A 21646-nucleotide genomic window follows, 5' to 3' on the forward strand; every position below is an offset into this window, starting at 1 on the left:
TCAAATCCAAACAAAATAAATCACTTCTTCAATGACACAGTTCTACTAGATTTTGATGGGCTATATTTCCCTTAAAAAACAAAGTTCATTGTTTGGGTTAATTTGTGCTCAACCCTTTTCTTAAATAATGACATTACAACAAAACTAAACTGTTCTAATTGTATTTGTTTTCTAATGACAATGGATCTGGCCACAATTACCAAGCAATACATCTAATCTAAATTAATATAGTACAAATTATTAAGTTTAACTTTTTGTGACTATACATGCATACAAGTTTTAATAAAAGTCATATATACATGTAGAAAACATTTTAATAATATTTATTGAAACTTTAAATTTACCACCTTATATGTTGTGATCCTACTGAACCAAAAAAACTAATTTTTTGCTTAATTAATATGCACTTTGTCTTTTCTCCAGAAATTCCTAACTGATGAGCATAGAATTGTAGAATTCTTTATTGTCCAAGTGTGACTGAAAACAGAAGAAATTTGTCTCCGGTGCATAAGCTCATAGTATACATATAAACAGCAAGTAATAGGTCATAGATCATAATAAACAACAATTGATAAATCGTAAGAAACCAATTGGAGAAAATAGTAGGAAAGATGAGAGGATAAGAAATGAGACAGTGATGTCAGAATTAAGTGTTCAGCAGAGTGATGGCATGGGGGGGGAACTATCTTTGTATCTAGTAGTTTTGGCTTGCAATGCCTTATAGCAGCGTCCTGAGGGGAGAAGTTGAAATAGATTATGTCCAGGATGTGAGGGGTATGTAGAAATTGAAGTCTGTATCTATCCTGTTTGGTTGCAGCGCCAAACCAGACAGTTATTGAGGTACAAATGACATACTCAATAATTTCTCCGTAGAACTGTATCAGCAGCTCCTTGGGCAATCTAAGCTTTCTGAGTTGATGCAGGAAGAACATGTAGATACTAGAAACTTCAGCTAGTAGAAGAGAGATTTTTTTTAACCAGAGAAAGCATTCTAGAACATGTAGCACTACTATTATATCATAATCCGTTTTCAAACACAATACAAAGGACTCATTATCACTTCTTAAATGTTACAATGCCTTAAGCAAAAGTAAATGTATTGTTTGGTCATTTGACTATATTAAGAAACTCTAAAAATAGTACTAAGATAAAAGTAGAACACCTTCATAATATATTGTTGTCTCTGCAATCAACCCAAATCTATTCTACATGATCCATCCTCTTCTGGATGGTCTTTGATATAAAAGACACAGTCCTCTAGTAATATGCAAGATCATTCTCTGCAAAAAGTACAATTAATTTTGACTGTTCCAGTATGGCTTAGATTATTAAAAAGGTTTAGGCAATTAATTCTTGCTACAGAGTAACAGCAGCACCTTGAATAACTGAACCACCAGAAATATACAATCTTTTTGAAAAATATAAGATTTTTCTGCAAAAAGTACTTCAGGAAATCTCTCATACTTTACCATAGAATTGTGTGGTTCAATCTAGCTCTAGAGAAAGATCTTCTAAGGTGCTGAGGCATGTAAATTATTAAATGCTTTCTACCTGGAAATCTGATTTATGTTGTGCCAGCCTCTTCAAAGACTTGGTACACTTAAGATATGCTATGTCATCATGGGCAGTGAAATCCAGGAGCTTTTGAAACTTTAGCTAGCTTTCAGGTCTGTTTGACCTGGGGAAGTGAACAGAAAATCCCTATTGTGAAATAGTATGACTAGCACAAGTGCAGGAGAACTGCTGAAAATCTGCTCTTCAAAAGACAGTTTTTATAGTCTGAGTCCATTGATGGATTCTGAAACCAGCAATTAAATAATTGTTAGATGACTTTGTATTGGGGGTATTCCCAGCTCAGCCTTCAGTGCAAAGATGGATATCCTAAAACCTAGATATTTTAGGAACCTTGTCTCTCTACATGAATCTGCTAATTACCAGAAAACACTGAAATAGTCCTTTCTTATGTCACCATCAGATCTCAAATAGGATAAATAGGAAAAAGCCTTATTCAAAGTAGGATCCACATGAAAGACGAATTTTGCTCCTACCTAGGTGAAGTTTGATTTCACCTGATTTCTTTTATTCTGGAAAGGCTAAAAATTAACTAATACCTGATGTGCCTTTCCCTCTGTTTCTTCCTTGCAATACATGTTATATACCTTAAAAAGGAATCTATTCATTAAAGTTCATGTGACTTTTTAAGAAGGGGAAAGAGTAGCTGTGCTTGCATGAGGTAAGTGTCAGAATCATTTTGAAGTGTTACAGATTTAACTAAAATGATTTTTTTTCTATTGCAATACACCACAGAGGGGAGGTAATATTAACTTACATTTGGAAAAATCTTGGATATTAATTCATAAATTTAAACATACTGGTGGGTGATTTTTGTTGTAAAAGCAATTCCATCATAACACACAAACACACACTTACAGAAAATATTTGAATGCAGCTAAAGGAGTTTTGTTACATTGAATAGTTTCTTTTCATATAAAGCATAAATTGAATCTAGAGTAGAAACTGAAGCTGCATGTTAACAATACAAATGTTTTGTGGATTCTAGAGGCTAAAATTCAGGATATATGTTTATATTGAAAGGAGTTAAATTGCCCTCCTTAAAAGAACAGGTATAAAATGTGTGGATCTGGATCTGGCTTAATGGTCATATTTCATCTGGGGCAAAAAGGGCCTCAAGATTTTGATTAATACAATTATTGGTAGTTTTTATTTTATTTTATTTTATATTGGATTTCTATACCGCCCTTCTCCCTGAGGACTCAGGGCGGTGTACAGCCAGATTAAAAAACATGCAGAACAAATATTAAAAACAATTAAAAGATATATAAATTTGTCCCAATTAAAACTCATTTACCAATTAAAAACGTTTAAAACATTTAAAAACAGTTAAAAATTTCATCTTAAGCCAGCCCGGCTTGTTTAAATAAATGGGTTTTAAGGGCGCGACGGAAGGCACTGAGGTCTTGGATTCTCCTTATCTCTGGGGGGAGCTGATTCCAGAGGGTAGGTGCCCCCACAGAGAAGGCTCTCCCCCTGGGGGTCACCAGCCTACATTGTCTGGCTGATGGCACCCCGAGGAGGCCCTCTGTGGGAGCGCACGGGTCGATGGGAGGTCGTTGGTAGCAGCAGGCGGTCTCGAAGATAGCTAGGCCCTATGCCATGGAGCGCTTTAAAGGTGATAACCAACACCTTGAAGCGCACCCGGAAGACAACTGGGAGCCAGTGCAGCTCGCGCAGGAGCGGTGTTACATGGGAGTGCCATGCTGCTCCCGTCACTACCCGCGCTGCTGCGTTCTGGACCAGCTGGAGCCTCCGGGTGCTCCTCAAGGGGAGCCCCATGTAGAGAGCGTTGCAATAGTCAAGGCGAGAGGTGACGAGGGCGTGAGTGACTGTGCACAGGGAATCCCGATCAAGAAAGGGCCGCAACTGGCGAATCAGGCGAACCTGACAAAAGGTCCCCCTGGTTACAGCCGTCAGATGTTCCTCCAAGGACAGCTGCATATCCAGGAGGACTCCCAGATTGCGAGCCCTCTCTGTGGGGGCCAATGACTCGCCCCCAATAGTCAGTGATGGAGTCAACTGACTATATCGGGATGCCGGGAGCCACAGCCACTCAGTCTTGGAAGGGTTGAGCCTGAGCCTGTTCCTCCCCATCCAGACCCGTACAGCCTCCAGGCACTGGGACATCACTTCAAGGGCATCGTTGGGGTGGCCTGGGGTGGAGATGTACAGCTGGGTGTCATCAGCGTACTGATGGTATCTCACCCCAAAGCCACGGATGATCTCACCCAGCGGCTTCACATAAATGTTGAACAGAAGGGGCGAGAGGACCGATCCCTGCGGCACTCCACAAATGAGAGGCCTCGAGGTCGACCTCTGCCCCCCTGCCAACACAAACTGCGACCGGTCGGAGAGAAAGGAGGAGAACCACCGCAACACGGTGCCTCCCACCCCCAACTCTTCCAGCCGGTGCAGCATGATACCATGGTCGATGGTATCAAAAGCCGCTGAGAGGTCTAACAGGACCAGAACAGAGGAACAACCCCTGTCCCGAGCCCTCCAGAGATCATCAACCAACGCGACCAATGCCGTTTCTGTGCTGTGCCCAGACCTGAAACCCGACTGGAACGGATCTAGATAAGATGTTTCCTCCAGGAATTGCGGAAACTGTCGTGCGACCACACTCTCAACAACCTTCTTTCTAAATCAAATGCTGTGGTCTTTGTAAAAGGTTTTTAGATGATGAGCCAAAAGAACGTTTTAGCACTTTTCCTTACTTATGAGTCTTTTCTGAGACTTCATGGCTCCCTCATCATTGTAGCAGCTCCCTTACATTGATAATAAGCATGAATTTGCTGTTAAAATTAATGAAGTCCATGTTCTTGTATCTTCTTATATGGGGTTAAAGTATGATGTTTAAAACATGTTATTACTTTTACAACAAACACATTCATGTCACTTGAGTACACTGGATATACCAAAGGACTCTAAAAGCTATCACAGTTAGAGCAGAGTTGGGAATACACTGCATATGTTTTGTACTGATTTAAAAATCACAGGGTATAAAACTTAGTGGAAAATTACTTTTATGGAGATTAATATTCTCAAAATTATACTTGATAGAATAGAATCAATTTCAATTTGTATTTATAACTAACAAGGTGTATCAGAAGCTGTGGGCTTCCTATGTCTTGTTTAGCTGTGTCTGGACAAATTAAGAAACTGATGCACAAAGATGCTCAGTAAGATTTATATGCCAAGATGGATAAGCTACAAGTATAATTTTGAAACTGAAAAAAATATAATTACAAAAATGCCCAAGTATCTTAGAAGGATATTTAACCAGGTGAGATTTGAACAACTAGATACATTGGTAAAATATGAAATGTTTAGTTAAATCTCTATCGAGATTCTCAATCATCCAGGTCAGAGTTGTCCCAAAGATGCTTTTCAAAAGGCAACTGGACTTTCTTGGTTTTTTCCCCCTTGAAAACATTTCACTTCTCATCTAAGAAGCTTCTTCGGTTCTGATTGAATGGTGGGGAAATGGAAGGATCCTTCTACTCCCCATCATTCAGTCAGAACTAAAGAACCTTCTTGGATGAGAAGTGAAATATTTTCAAGAAAACAATGACAAAGTCCAGTTGCCTTTTGAAAAGCACCTTTGGGTTTGGTTTAATCCCCTATCATAAATGTACATGTGTTGGAGGTACAGCAGAAACTGAGGATATAATATATATTGTATATTATTTGAATGTTTGTTGTCTCCATATCTCAGAACATATTTTAAAAGCGCAGTCAGAATATTACAATAAAATGGTCCCCTTTTTGAATAAAACAGTGCAACTGAGAGCCACATATGTCAATATAACTGAGGTAAACTATAAAGTGATAAGAACATATGAATCAAGTTTTTCTTTTTGTTTTGTTATCAATAGTCTTATTCAATTTTTCTGTACAGGTAATCTTCAACTTATGAAAGTAATGGAGCCTGCCCATTTTGGTTGTAAGGTGTGAGAACTTTAATTGAAACTTGTTGAGTGAAAGAGCCCTCATCCTGGATCACCCCAATGCATACATTAAACAAATGTAGGGGTGAATGCAGGGGTGGTTAAATGTGCATGAGGTGCCTCAGGGATGCCTGCCTGGGGCCTCCCCCACCCCAAGATAAGGGCGATGCAGAGGGAGCTGCTTTGCCTTGTTTGAAACCTGACCTGGAAGGCAAAACTATTCTTCCCCCCACCTCTGCATTGCCCTTTTAACACTGAACCCTTCATTGTCCGTTTTCCATGTCACTGCATCAGCTCCTGTTTCTCCCCTTTCCTTTAAAAACATTTTTTACCAGGAAATTTAGAAACTTCAAAGCACAAACTGTGGCTCATTATCCTGTTTTGAGTTAAAGAGGCCATACAGAAAGGCAGAAGGCTGGGAAAATGCTGCTTTGCCGAGGTCAGTTTGAAAATGGCTGCTCCACATGGCCCAGTAAGAATGGCACACAATATACTGAGTTCTGCAGATCTCCGGAAGGTAAGCAAGGATTGTGAGGGGTGGAATGGGAGAGCGGGGAGCTGGCCCAGTGCCTTTGGTAACCTAGCAGGGCGAGGATGGTGGTGGGAAGAGATAGGTGGGTGTTCTTCAGCGTCTCTGCAACGTTATGAAGTCTCCCGGTCATTCATAAGTGCGAATGATCAGATAACTTTTATAAGCACATGGCTTTTGGGAGGTATGTTGTAACTTTGAATGGTCACTAAATGATCTTCAGGATTACCTGTATTGTGTTATGACCTATGGCTAATCTAATAAAATATTGTTATGGATATATTTTTGTGTTTTATGCATCATGAAACATCTTAGGATGTTTCAACCATCATCCTAAAAACCAAGCTGTTTTTTAAAAAGTTACACAGAATCTGAGAAGCAATAAAATGCTTCTAAGCCGATAAATAAGATTGCTTGAAGAACTTAAGAAGTAAACTATTTTTTTGCTGACTTTTGATTTAAAAAATAAAACCAAAAGTTAGGAATGTTGACTGCAAAACAGCAGATGGTTTCTGACACCACCTTTATTTATAACAATTTAAATATTCTCTGGACAGAATTGCATGTACTCTTCTGCAATATATGCCTAATTTTGGCTTTGCATGTTTGATTCTTACTTTAAAGAAGTACAGAATAATATGAATAACATTTGTTCTTTCACTGAATCTAATTAAAATATAACATTTGCAAGACATATGAAAGTGTTGTGTACAGCCAGCCTCACATTTATCCTATATATTCAAGGCTCTCACAAAAACAGAAATAATATGTAAAAATAATATATATACATACAAACATACTGGGATTGACATACTGATGTATATATTGGCTGGAATCTTAACACTATATTAAAGAAAGTGGGAAAACATCTGCACCTGGTTATTCAAAGTGAAACCTGTGTTCATTCTATATGACTTTCTTCTCTGGAAACTCAGAAGTGGTCTAGTGCGAGCAGATGTGCTCATCAGAGCAACAGTAGGTGTTTTCAGTTTCATCTTTTCTTTCCTCCTTCTCTTCAGATGTTGTTGATCAGCCAGGCAACTACTAGAAGATGAAATTTCTTCTTTGTTCTCTGATTCTCTGAAATATACCTAACTATTATCCCAGGTTGTCAAGCATATTAAAAACTCACACTACAGTTACACTTACAGTTAATATTAACTTAAATATATTAATTTAAAAATCTATCATTATATCAGAATTAAGTAACTGATTTTATGAACTATAGCAGTTGTGTTACCAGGTATATTAAAGTAATATAAAAAAAGGAGTGGTCTTGTTTTCTTTTGTCCTGAAGACAGGACAAGAAAAAATGTATTGAAACAGCAAGTAAGTCGATTCAGGTTGGGAATTAGAACAGAAAGAACAGAAAGTCTTCAAACTGTTGAATAACCATAGATTCAAAATATTTTAGCAGATGCATTGAGCAGTTGTTGGACTACATGAGATAAATTCCAACTCTAAGGATCCATGACAGTTGTTCTTTGGTTCATACATTCTTTCTTTTACTTAGTTTAATTAATGTATACATAAATAATATTTGTTATTCAGATATATTGTGTTACATTCCAGCGTGAATTGTAAATAATGAGATTTTGAATCTTTGGGTACTGAACAATTAGATTCCAGTACCTCTAGTTTTCTTCTTCCATGAACAATTCATCCATCTTCTACACACTGTGGGTACCTCCACAATGTACTTGCATTTGGTGCTAATTTCCCTTGGTGAGCTCAAAGTGGCTTCCCACTCCCCACAGTTCTTGGCACCAAAATGGTCCCTCTTCTTAAGTTGTGAAAAAGCTACCAGAGTAAAGAAGCAACAGACTCAAAAGAAGGGCTCAAGTAGTCAAATGATCAGGAAGAAAATCAAAGAGTAAGAGGATTTGGAATTTTTTTCTCTGTATAGGGATCATTCTTGAAACTTGGCAACCACTGAAATTCTTTGGTATCTAATTTACTTCAGTAAATATTACTTATTTGAAGTTTTGGGATTTCTTCTAAATTTTCCTGAATAGTTACTTCTGCTTATGGAATAAAGCCTGACATGTGTAAAGTAATGATAAACAAGACCCTAACCACAATATTTTTAAACAATTGTTTCAAAATATTGAGGCCTGTTCTCTAATTATCAATCACAGCTAACAGGAACACATATAACGAAGGCCACCTGTTATCTATACTAAGTGTAGGCAATGCAGTGCTTGTGGGCACCAATATTCCCAGACAAGTCTTTTGAAGGTGATAGGTTCCTGTACCACCTGCCTTTTTTATTTACTAAAATTAAATGTATAAATTGTCATGATGTAAATTTAAAGCGTCAGATTCTAGCATCATTATTTACAATAATCCCTGGACTTTGGTTTGTTATACTGCTCATTCTTGAAATGTGCCCATTACACAGAGAACAATATTACTCAAAAATTACTCAATGACTGCATATCTCCATGCCCTGAATTATTGGATAACTAATTGGAGTATTTTTTAAAAATATTTCCCTTTATTATTTTTATAAATAACTCATGGCAGCAAACATACCTAATACTCCTTCCTCCTCCTATTTCCCCCATAACAACACTCCTGTGAAGTGTCTTGGGTGGAGATAGAATAACTGACCTATAGTCACCCGTTCGCCTTCCATTTGTTAACATTTTTCTATTATTTGAGTTCCTTGGACACAGAGTTGTAAGAGTTAAAAGTAAATCTTTCAGTATCTTTTTTGGGAGGAGGGGAGTTCTCTGATGAGGTCAAGGTAATGCTGTCATTTTATATATATGCTCATATATGCTAAACTTACCCTGATGTTATCATGTTAGTTTTCGAAGTGCTACCTACCTTAAAGAGATGCCATTAACCAATTCATTTTGTTTACAGGTTTTTGAAGAAAGTGAAGATGATGTTGGAGACAGATTAAGGGGAGCAATCAGACTGCTTATTATTTCACTCAGTTGAGCACTCTGAATGGTACAAGGAGAAAATATATATATTCAATTTAATATACTATAAGTACTTAACTAAAAAAAAATCAGTTGTGTCCATATTATACCTAAATTCTATGCTTCATAACTGAACCTTACCAATATCAAATGAAGAGTTAATTTGAATTTTTAAAATGCCTTGCAAAATAATATAGACCATATCAAACTCAAATCCTAAAGAGATTTATGAAAATTTAGAAGACATTGATATATGCAAAAACCAAAACAAATTACAATTGTGGTGTCCATGTTCCTTACTGAGAAATAATCCCTGAGATCTTGAGGTGGCTCCATTATGGCTGTTAACGTATGACTTATTAAGGTTATTTTCTGATATAAGCATATTTGAACAGTTGAACAGCTAATCTTAAATTGAATACTACCTGTAAAGCACAAGGAAAAGCCAAGGATTGTAATTCTCTTTCTCTATAAATGTGAAATATTTCTCTTTTTGTGCTGATAAGTATTTTACCAATAAAAGACCTTCAATATGGTATAAGCAGAAATTATATTTCATCCTTACAGAAAATTAATGAAGACATAAAGAAACAAATACAATTCAAATCTAGAATCTTCCTTGAACTCCCCTCCTACTGAGTAAACCTAATACATTGCCTGCTAACTATACAGGTAGTCCTCGACTTATGACATTAATGGAGTCTGCCCATTCATGCCAGAAGTTGAGGACTGTTAAATGAAACACCTAACGATCTCCCTGTCCTTGCTTTCCCCAATGAATTTATTAAAGAATGCATGGGTCATTAGTCCTTCGGGAGAAGGGCAGTATAAAAATTAAATAAATAAATAAATAAATAAATTAGGTACAGCATGGAGTGACTCAGAGATGGGGGAAACTGAGGGAGGCCTAGTGCAGGCACAGGCACTCCCAGGAGGCCTCCCCATCACTGAGATATCCCATGCTCTGCCCCCTGCCCCCTGGGTTTCCCAAAGCCCTATGGGCCTCCTCCATACCCCACCCCATCACCATTCACTTACTTACGTTTTGACGAGCTCAGGAAGTCAGGATAGAGAAGGCTGGTTCCTCGCTGGACCATGTGACATAATCAAGGAGAAATCCAATCTATTTTGCTTCTGTTGCAATCTTTACCTCTCCAGCCAGCATAAAGTACTACGATTTCTTCTTAGCTCTACCAACGTTAGTTTTACACCAAATTTTTAGTGGTTTACTCTAGCTGGGGAGGAAAGGATTGCCATGGAAACAAGAAATCAGATTTCTTCTTTGCTCTACCAGCACAAAGCTAGCGTAAAGCTAGTGCTGTTAGAGAAAAGAAGAAATCTGATCTCTTTTGTTTCCATGGAAATCCTTTCTTTCCCAGCCAGGTTAAACCATGATTTCTTCTTAGCACCACTAGTGTAAAACTAGCGCTGGCAGAGCTAAGAAGAAATCGTAATAGTTTATGCTGGCTTAGAGAGGAAAGGATTGCACCACAGGGGGTGGGGGGGCTGCAAAATTTGAAACGGATTTGAGATGTGCATTGTAACTTCAAATGTTCATTGAATGGACTATCATACCGCAAGGATTACCACTTTTACATCTGGGAGAAATACTTAGAAAAGTAGAAGTGTTTTTATGGATTATGAGTTAAAACATAAATGAATTTTAAAGTATATTAACTAATGCACATTGTGTTAGTTTCATTTTAATACCTGTTTTTCAATATTACGAAGAAGCAAAGTTGGACTGCTGGGTGACATTTCAAAATCATGTTCTGGCCAAACATCCTGCCTCTGTAGGAAAGCTTGTGAGTTCCCTATAGAATTCAATGCCTCTTGATCTGGTAATTGTGTACGTTTCTTCAAGATGTCTTTTCGGACTGAACATTCTTCTAAAATCACCATTCCCTAGACAATAGTAAATGAGCATAATCAGACTGATAATCAGAGTTACCTTGTAGGGTATATAGGCGGCATAAAAATGAATTAAAATAAATAAACATTAATAAAAATCTGAACTGTAACTGTTAAATATTAATTGAAAGCGCCACAGAAAAACTGGGACATTGCTGGGGGCAGAAGAGAGATATCAAATAGCTTCTTATTTAATTGAATTAACTAAAATAGCAGGAAATAATTATAATGTATTCCATATAATCAGTTGCATTAAATATATCTTAGTTCTCTTCCAACTTCAAAAACAATCAGTTTTCAACATGGACCTTAAGGGACTTAACCAAACAACCTGTTCCTTTCATAGAAGTCTTATTATATTCTAAATTATTTTGCATAGGATCGCCTATATTTAAACTATAAGAGAACTCTCCATTGCCTTTCTCACTGATTTACATGCATATTTATACCTCTTTTTATTGTTATCCTTAGTGATCAGTATACATACATTCAATGTATATCACTATCCTTAGTGATCAGTATACATGCATTCAAGATAAATCTTAGTTACTGCACCTTTTTCCTGGGACAATTTAAACTGGAAAAGTGATGCTGAAATAGCCTTGCAGCAAGATTTTTTTAGTTGGGCAATCCACACAATTCTAGTAAAAAGCAGAGCCTTTCAATTAAACTCAACTCCTAGTGACTTTATGGATATATCCATGCAATTTTCTTGTCCACAGATATAGCTTGCCACTGCCTTCTTCTGGGATGTTTTTCAACTACTCAGTCTAGTACAGTGTTTCCCGGAAAATAAGACCTGGGGGCTCCAAAATAAGCATTAGGGTTTATTTTTGGGGAAACACGATATCAGGGTGATCAGCCTGGCTGGATCCCCCACTACCCCAGCATGCTCACAAGAGGCAGTGAGCGTGTGGGGGGACGACAGTGTCCGGCAGTTGCTGCAGCCCACCAGTCTCTTGGTCGGTGTACTCTGGGGCTACGCAGCTTGTGCAACACAGGTGATTTGATTACCTGTCCAAGCAACAGATGGAGGCAGAGGTGCAGGGGGAGGCAGGTGATCCCGACGTGCTGCGCAGGCCGCAAACAAGCTGAGAGAGGCAAGCACAAGCCTCCCGCAGCTGCCTGCCCCCTCTGTCCTACTGTCTCTTGGCTTTCCTACAGCCTGTGCAGCGTGTCTGGATTGCCTGCCTTCCCCCTGTGCCTCTGCCTCTGCCTCTGCCTGCTGCTGGTGCCGCTGCACAAAGACAAGCTGTGGCTGCCCACTCTGGCCCATCAACTCTTGCCTCTCCCATGGCCCACATCTAGATCACTTGCCTTCCCCCGCCTCTGCCTGCTGCTTGGACAGATAATCAACTCACCTATATTGCAACGAGCTGTGGCTGCTGCCAGACACCATCAGCCCCTGCTTCTTCAGCGTCTCCACTGCTGGCCATGCCCCACACACTCCTGGCTAATGAAGACCTTTACTGAGGGTTATTTTGGGAACAGGGCTTATATGAGGAGCATGCTTAAAAATCAGGCTAAGGCTTATTTTCTTGTTAGGTCTTATTTTCGGGGAAATGCAGTATATAACAGCTGATATACACCACTTTGGTGAGTGTCTCTCACCAAAGAACTAATCAGGTCTGAACCTCCTTTGCTCCTGAGCCAGAAAAGAACACACTATTTTAGTTGGGATATATTTTATTTTTAGTTTGCTAATTTACAGTAATATTCACATTTCTAGCACTCTGAGGTAAAAGATGGAAATCCTGGCAAGAAAACTTTCTCCTTAATCCTCCTCTGGACATATTGATTATATATAAATATAAATATATAAAGATTTATTACAAATAACAGGAATTAAATGACTTGGGTTTTTTAAAATCCTCCCATATGTTAAGTTACAATAAATTAAAAACTGAAAATCTAGATTTACTGTAAGTAATGGTTAGGAACTAAAACATAATGTAAGATGTTGTAATCAAGCTGCTAAATATATAAAACTGTTTCTGTTCCTCCATGCTTGTACATTTTCCATTATTTCTTATCAAGTACTCCAGAAAAAAATATTATAACTAGTGCAATTATAGCAACTATAGTTGCAAGAAAAAGTATGTGAACCCCTTGGGATTACATGGAGTGTTGCATGAATTGGTCATAAAATGTGCTCTGAACTTCATCTAAGTCACAACAATAGAAAAACACAGTCTGCTTAAAATAATACTACACAAACATTAGATGTTGCCATGGTTTAATTGACCACTAACATGTAAACATTCACAGTGCAGGGAGGAAAAAGTATGTGAACCTTTGGACTTAATAACTGGTTGACCCTCCTTTGGCAGCAATAACCTCAACCAAATGTTTCCTGTAGTTGCAGATCAGACCTGCACAACTCCATCTGGAGTAATTTTGGACCACTCCTCTTCACAAAACTGTTTCAGTGTAGCAATATTCTTGGGATGTCTGGTGTGAATTGCTCTCTTAAGGTCATGCCACAGCATTTCAATCGGGTTGAGGTCAGGACTCTGACTGGGCCACTCCAGAAGGTGTATTCTGTGCTGTTGAAGCCATTTTTTTGTTGAATTACTTGTATGCTTTGGGTCATTGTCCTGTTGCATCACCCATCCTCTGTGGAGCTTCAGTTGGCAGACAGATGGTTGTACGTTTTCCTGCAAAATGCGTTGATAAACTCTGGAATTCATTTTCCCATCAATGACAACAATCCGTCCAGGCCCTGAGGCAGCAAAGCAGCCCCAAACCATGATGCTCCCTCCGCCATGTTTTACAGTGGGGATGAGGTTTTGATGTTGGTGTGCTGTGCCTTTTTTTTCCCACACATAGTGTTATGTGTTCTTCCCAAACAACTCAATTTTGGTTTCATCTGTCCACAGTATATTTTGCCAGTAGTGCTGTGGAACATCCAGGTGCTCTTTTGCAAACTTCAAACGTGCTACAATTTTTTTTTTTGGACAGCAATGGCTTCCTCCGTGGTGTCCTCCCATGTACTCCATTCTTGTTTAATGTTTTCCTTATTGTAGATGTGTCAACAAAAATGTTAGCATGTGCCAAAGATTTCTGTAGGTCTTTAGCTGACACTCTAGGATTCTTCTTTACCTCATGAAGCATTCTGCGCTGTGCTCTTGCAGTCATTTTTACAGGATGATCACGCCTAGGGAGAGTAGCAACAGTGCTAAACTTTCTCCATTTGTAGACAGTCTGTCTTACTGTGGATACATGAACATCAAGGCTTTTGGAGATACTTTTGTAACCCTTTCCAGCTTCATGCAAGTCAACAATTCTTGATCGTAGGTCTTCTGAGAGCTCTTTTCTGCGAGGCATGGTTCACATCAGACAGTGCTTCTTGAAACCAGTAAACCCAAAACAGGTGTGTGTTTTTAAAGGGCAGGACAGCTATCAGCAACACATCCAATATCATCACACTGATTGGAGTCAAGGTTGGCTCACTCCTGGCTCCAATTAGCTCTTGGAGAAGTCATTAGGCTAGGGCCTCACATGCTTTTTCCTCCCTGCACTGTGAATGTTTACATGTTATGTTCAATTAAACCATGGCAACATCTGTTTGTGTAGTATTATTTTAAGCAGACTGTGTTTTTCTATTGTTGTGATTTAGATGAAGTTCAGAGCACATTTTATGACCAATTCATGCAACACTCCATGTAATCCCAAGGCGTTCACATACTTTTTCTTGCAACTGTAAACATAAAATTAAAATTTTACCTTTTCAAGGATCGCATTACTATATAAGTTGATCCTAATTCAGGCTATAAGAATGTACCTTCCATTAAGTTTTGAATAGAAGGGGAGACTCTGAATAATGTTTACCACCATCAAATCCAATATCTAGATTCCAGACAACTTTTTCATTTGTCAATTTAGATTTCTCAAAACATTTCTGTATAGAGTTCATGGATTGCATAGAAAATACCTATCAACAGTTTTACATGTTTTTTTGAGTAAACACTTTTAATTAATAATACCTTGCTGGCACAGCCCCCTAAGGAATGCAAGGCTCCACAATGCTCCAACTGAGGTGTCCAGCCAAAAGGTGCAAAGAACGGAGGGAAATCCCCTCAGAAACCAGCAAGGCCAGTAACTGAGGGCCAAATCTTACTATATAATCACTGAAGCATAAACGAAGTCCAAAGAACAGTCCAGGTCACACCAAGAAAATCCAGCAGTATAGAGAAAGGATAAGGAAAAAAGGGTGGACTAGAAGCAGCTAAAATTAGCCAAAATAGCCAAAATAGCCAGAGATACAGTCCCACACGCCTGTCCAGACTGACGGACTGAGTCAAAAGCTGGATCTGCCCAGTAACAAGGGCGGGACTTAACAGCTATGAGAGACTCAGTCCATCAATCTGAACGGGAAGGTACAACCCATCCTGGCTGCTGTCTCCACCCACAATGGAGAATACCTATCAACAGTTTTACATGTTTTTTTGAGTAAATACTTTTAATTAATAATACCTTGCTGGCCCGAATCTGTCTGTGAAGGTCAGTAAGTTGTTGAATTTTGTATTCCAGTTCAGAAATCTGATCCTGAAGCCATGTCCACTGACAGCCAACTTTAGCTCTTTCTACCAACCATTTCCAGTCAGATCTACAGTTACTGAGAAGATAGAACATTGATTAGTCAATGTAAAAATAACTTATGTATTCTGAATCTTTATTTAAAAACCACAAGTCTTTTAATACATTGTGTCAGATTATTTTTAAAAATTCTGTAAGACTCATGAGTTTTCACATTTAAGAGTAACACATCTATTTTTTTTAATATGAACATAATAGATCATTTATACTAGTCTAGACTATAGACTTGAGACTATATACATATTCTGCATTATTATTTTGATGTATATCCCATTTTTCAAACATTAGTGCATTCATGAGAGTTTATCTCTGGGTAAAATTTTAGATGGTAGGCAGTAAATTAGTATGCAATGAACAAAGATGATAAGGGGTCTGGAGGCTAAACTGTACACTGAATAGTTGACAAAACTAGGTATGCCTAGTCTAACAAAGACTACTGGGGGTGACATGATAGCAGTCTTCTAGTACTTAAGGGGCTCTCACAGAGAAGAGGGGTTGACCTATTTTCCAAAGCACCTAACATCAGGACAAGAAATAATGGGTGGAAGATCATTAAAGAGAAATCCAACCTAGAAATAAGGAGAAATTGCCTGACAATGAGCACAATTAATTAATGGAGAGGCTTGCCCTCCAGAAATTGTGGGTGCTCCATCACTGGAGATTTTTTTTTTATTATTTGATTTATATGCTGCCCTTCTCCGGAGACTCAGGGCGGCTTACAATGCGTTAAGCAATAGCCTTCATACTTTTGTATATTTATACAAAGTCAGCTTATTGCCCCCCAATCCGGGTCCTCATTTTATCTACCTTAGAAAGGATGGAAGGCTGAATCAACCTTGAGCCTGGTGAGATTTAAACTTGCAGTAATTGCAGGCAGCTGATGTTAATAACAGTGCTTTAGTCTGCTGCGCCAACCAGGGCTCATCTTCACAAAGAGATTGGGCAACCACTTGTTCAGAATGTTGTAAAGTCTCTGCTTATTATTCTGTGTTCTATGTTGGTATTCTATGGTCTCATTAAAGGTAAATTAGCATTTCAGCTGGTGCAGAATGCGGCCGCACGGGTTGTAATGGGAGGATCCCGATACTCCCATGTTATACCTCCCCTGTGCAACTTGCATTGGTTGCCGGTTGCCCTCCAGGTGAGATTCAAGGTGCTGGTGTTAACCTATAAAGCCCTTCATGGCTTAGGCCCAGGATATCTGTTGGACCACCTGCAACCAGCATCGACTTCCCATCGCCCGGTGCGTTCCCACAGAGAGGGCCTACTCAGGGTGCCGTCGGCTAGACAATGTCGGCCGGCGACCCCCAGGGATAGAGCCTTCTCTGTGGCTGCGCCCATCCTTTGGAATCAACTTCCCGTGGGTCTTCAGCTGGCCTCTGACCTTCGTACCTTCCGCCGTGAGCTTAAGACCTGGCTGATTAAACACCCTAGCCAGGACTGATGGGGTCTACTGTTTTAAATTGGTTTTTAGTCTGTTTTAGAATGTTTTAATTTGTATTTATTGGGATTGTTTCATTTGATGTGAGCCGCCCTGAGTCCTTTGGAGAGAGGGCGGCATATAAATCCAAATAATAATAATAATAATAATAATAATAATAATAATAATAATAATAATAATAATTTGTGATATAATTCTAGATCAGTTAAATATGAGCAGTTGATAACCTTAATTCTGATTTCTATTACACAATTCTTCAGGCTATTATTCATTTGGTTTTCTGCAATAGATAACGTCTATGTTCTTTTCATTCATTTAATATTTTATTATTGTTCAAGGAGTAAATTTCTATTTTTCTTAATCAGGGCACATTCAAGAACACCAACTAGCAGTCAAAACACACAATGAGAACTGTTTAATCTCACAACATACTGACAGACTCAACATAGTTTGTTTGGAAGCTGTGAGAATTCTAAACCAGGCTAAATCCAAAGAACAGGAATCCCTAGATGCTTGACATTCAGACAAATCAGCCATTGGTGGTCACCTAGAGATAAACTAATTTATACACCATTCAAAAGATCCAGATCCAGCGAGCAAGGGGTGTGAACTGCACAGAAAGTACACTTTTGTTTGGTTATGAAGAAACCAAAGTCACATGTACACTAAATGTAGACTAACTTTTAGCTACACATCTTTCCAGCAAACAGCAAATTTTGAAGCTCTAGGTAAAGAGGATTCATTTTAGGATGAGTAACCACAGTTTGCATGTTGGAGGTTCCTAACGGAATGCTGGGAAACTCTGTATTTTAAAGAACATTTGAGGGAGGGGTGCAGAATAGCCCTTCTCTGCCTGAGGCTGTAGAGACCTGGCACCAATCAAAACACTGTGAAGCAAGTGATCAACTGACAGGGTAAGCCATTAGTACATGAAAATACTACCACTCCCTTCTAGTACTGATGATTTTACCTAGTTTGGTAATGAAACATCTGCAAGAAAATCATCAAGCTCAGAGGAACCCAACAGTTCAACCCTGAGCTACAAATACTCTCTTCTATTGATAAACACTTTTTGGTTAGAGGGACTCAGAGCCTGCTTTATATGAGATGGCTCCCAGTGGATTTCATTCTAAATTTTGATATGATTTCTGTAAATAAGGAATGTAGAATTATAATGGCTGAGTCTTTGATCCTTCATACATCAAAAAAATACAAAGCTAGGGGATAAACAAATAAAAACAGATTTGAAAAAAGAAAAGGCTCAGGAAAGAAAAAGAGTGAAAGTGTAAGAAAGGAAAAGAAGGAAAACCGAAAAATAATGACTTCCAACTTTCTTTGATACAGATATAAGTAAAAAAATATCAAACTCTTACTCTAAGATTAACATTTGTCTACATTATTTCCATAATCCCATATCTAACCATCAAAATCCAGATCAATTTTTAATTTCAGTTTCTCAGAAAAAGTCCAGTAATGCTTCATATCGCTTTAATCACTATTTGTTAAGGAAACCACAACTGCTTTATTTAATTGCAGCAAACTCTAAATAAAACAGGAATGGAAAATCTTAAGCTCTAGTGTAGACCCATGCTTCTCAACTTTGGCAACTTTAAGGTGCACGGACTTCAATTCCCAGAATTCCCAAGACAGCATGAAGTTTGCCCATCTTAAACTTGCCAAGACTGAAAAACGATGATCTACAGATAGGGATTTTTCCATTTCCATCCTCTTTTACTGATTCTTACTTACTTATGAGCAATCACAATGCAAGGCCGCCCAGGCCAAAAACGGGCCGCAGGGGAGGGGGGCTGCAGCCTCCCAGCTGATTGGCGTAGCCAGTCCATTCCCAGCTTCCCAGCTGATCAGCATGGCTCCCAAACATGCCCCTGCAGCTTCCCCATCCTGAATGGCAACCCTAGTGGGCAGGGCAGGGCAGGGCCAGCCAGTGGTGGCCAACCTGTTCGCTGAACTATGCAAAAAATTAACAACCAGTTCAGCTAAACCAGTCCAAATCCCACCACTGCATCTTTTTCTGTAGTCAACACCCAGATAAACAGGGATTACCAACAGAAAAACAATCAAACAGAAAACAATATCCTAATCCAGTGATGGTGAACCTTTTAGACATCGAGTGCCCAAACTGCTTGTGCACGCATGCCCAAACTGAAATGTGTGTGCGCGCACATGAACGCACCGACATGCACACATGTGTAGCAGAGACCCAAAGACCAGCTGGCCAGCGGGAGGTGGGGCATCCGAACACCAGCAGCGCAACAAGAGGTAAGATTTTTTTCTCTGTGAGCTTCTGTTTCGTCGTTTGCAGGGAAACAAGCTCACGAAAGAAACACCACGGAGATCTGACCTGGGGCGATGGAACACATGCCAGTAGAGAGGGTTGTGTGTGCCACCTCTGGCACGCGTGCCATAGGTTCGCCATCACGACCCTAATCAAAGAATTACCAAGCAGAAAATCCCCAATCCCACCAACAGACAGAAAAGCTATTATACGTAAACAGGATTCCACAGTATAATCCTCAGACTGACTAGCTGTCTATCTGTCTGTCTGTCTATCTGTCTACTTACTGTTGGAATCACTGTTTAAAATAAATCTATTAACAGAAAAATATTTTACAATTAATGTAATAATTGCCATTTAGAAAGCATTTTGGAATTTATTACAAAAGATGCCAAATATATCATTTGGAGAGAAAATTATATATTGGAGCTAAAATGGTATCGGGCTTAAAAACCATTCAACTCTAATCCATCCTCACCTATTAAAGCTCAGGGAATGGTATTGACTTTAGTGAAACCTACCTCACAAGAGTTCTTGTGTGAAAAAGTAGGACAGTGTACCGGCACCCCGTTTTGTCCACTATGTTCCATTGCTTTCCCTAGGGGGGAGGTGTTGACCCCCTTAGAGAAGGTACACAATTTGGGAGTCCTTCTAGACCCATGGCTTAGCTTGGAAGATCATTTGACTGCCGTAGCCAGGGGAACCTTTGTCCAGGTGCACCTGGTTCGCCAATTGCGCCCCTTTTTGGACCGAGATGGCTTACTCACAGTTGCTCATGCCCTCATCACTTCTCGTTTGGACTACTGCAATGCACTTTACATGGGGCTGCCCTTGAGGAGCATTTGGAGACTTCAACTGGTGCAGAATGCGGCCGCGCATGGGGGTGCCTTGGTAGTCCCATATTACACCACTCCTTCGCGGTCTGCATTGGCTCCCAGTTGTCTTCCGAGTGCAATTCAAGGTGCTGGTGATCACATTTAAAGCCCTACGTGGCCTAGGACCAGGCCACCGGTAGCCTTCCATCGCCCGGTTCGCTCCCACAGAGTTGGCCTCCTCAGGGTACCTTCGGCTAGACAATGTCGACTGGTGACCCCTAGGGGGAGAGCCTTCTCTGTGGGAGCCCCTACCCTCTGGAATATGTTACCCCTGGAGCTCCAGATAATCCCCGACCTCCGAACCTTCCGCCGGGCCTTGAAGACCTGGCTCTTCCAACGGGCGGGCCTGGGTTGACTCTAAACTGATTTTGTAGCTTTTTAAATTCTTAAATCTTAAATTTGAATTTGTATTCCCACGTTTAACCTATTTATTGGATATTCTGTTTTAATTTGTCTTTTAACTTTTGTATTCTGTTTCTTATTGTTGTGAGCCGCCCTGAGTCCTTCGGGAGAAGGGCGGCATACAAATCCAATAAATAAATAAATATAGCCCGAGTCACTATATAAAAGTGGGATATAATTCTAACAAATAAATTTAAGAAACAAGCTTGTTACTTGGCTATTAATGTGTTAGAATTTAACAGGGTAGATAAAAATTGATTTAAAACAAAAATTTTAATTGGATTTTTTTTATTTAAATCAGATTTTTTTATTTTTATCAAATTTATTTTAATAAAATGCTTTTGGAGTAAAAATCTATCTAAAGATAGCTTTCTATTGAAGATGCTGTACTTTTCGGAGTATAAGACACACTTCCTCCCTGCCCCCAAAGAGAGGATGGAAATGTCAGTGCGTCTTGTACACGGAATACGGCCATTTTTGACCTCCCAAAACCCCGCCCTGCACGTCCCGTTTTTGTCAAAAATGGGCCTGTTTTTCGCAAAAATGGGATGCACAAAGGGTTTCAGGGGCAGGGAGGACAAAAACCGGATGCACAGAGACCAAAGACTACTTTTTTCCTTGTTTTCTTCAAAATCTTGCAGCGTCTTATACTCCAGTGCGTCTTGTAGTCCGAAAAATACGGTACAGTAATAATTTAGTTTATTCAGCATGAAATGAAGCTTAGTTATGTAGCATGAGGCTGTATATTCTGCAATATTTACATTTTTGATAAACTCATTCAATTCAAGCTCTGCAAGCTGAGACAACATGCACTGCATTTGTGCATTCACACAATTTCACAGTGTGAAATTGAAATTAACTGTGAAAACATGAGATAAATCATAAAACAAAGTTCGGGAATATTCCTTTATCCCATTGTTTTTCAAATCTATGTACACTACAAACTGTGATTATCTAAGTGTGAGGAGGAAGGGCAAGCAGTAAAAATGAATGTGAAACCTTCTAAGCAGCTTATAAATATAATATTAAAGAGCACCTGTCATTTCAGATCCATCATGGCAGCGCCTGTTAGCAGGCATCCACTCACCTGCTGCCTGCCACGTCCCTCACCTTGTTGTGTCATTGCCGCATCACC

General features: G+C 39.2%; 1 protein-coding gene and 1 long non-coding RNA gene across 16 annotated transcripts in view; one reads left to right on the forward strand and one right to left on the reverse strand.

The window, feature by feature from the left end:
- The window catches only part of KANSL1L (KAT8 regulatory NSL complex subunit 1 like), a 56953-nt gene that overhangs the window by 20462 nt on the left and 14845 nt on the right, over positions 1-21646 (reverse strand). For all 15 annotated transcript variants that reach the window (XM_034432190.3, XM_087882168.1, XM_060688168.2 and 12 more), the window contains 4 exons: positions 15375-15516; positions 10698-10892; positions 8887-9008; positions 6930-7134 (listed from right to left, as the gene is read on the reverse strand). In XM_034432190.3, the coding sequence (XP_034288081.2) occupies positions 6930-7134; positions 8887-9008; positions 10698-10892; positions 15375-15516 (664 nt within the window). The remainder of the gene's footprint in view (positions 1-6929; positions 7135-8886; positions 9009-10697; positions 10893-15374; positions 15517-21646) is intronic.
- Positions 5911-15599, forward strand: LOC117674338 (uncharacterized). Its single transcript, XR_004593804.3, has 3 exons — positions 5911-6042; positions 8926-9015; positions 15432-15599. It is a non-coding gene; the product is annotated as an uncharacterized LOC117674338 (long non-coding RNA).

This window comes from Pantherophis guttatus, chromosome 1, assembly GCF_059756535.1.
Source record: "Pantherophis guttatus breed Tessera chromosome 1, ASM5975653v1, whole genome shotgun sequence".
In the NCBI taxonomy this organism is placed as follows: domain Eukaryota; kingdom Metazoa; phylum Chordata; class Lepidosauria; order Squamata; family Colubridae; genus Pantherophis; species Pantherophis guttatus.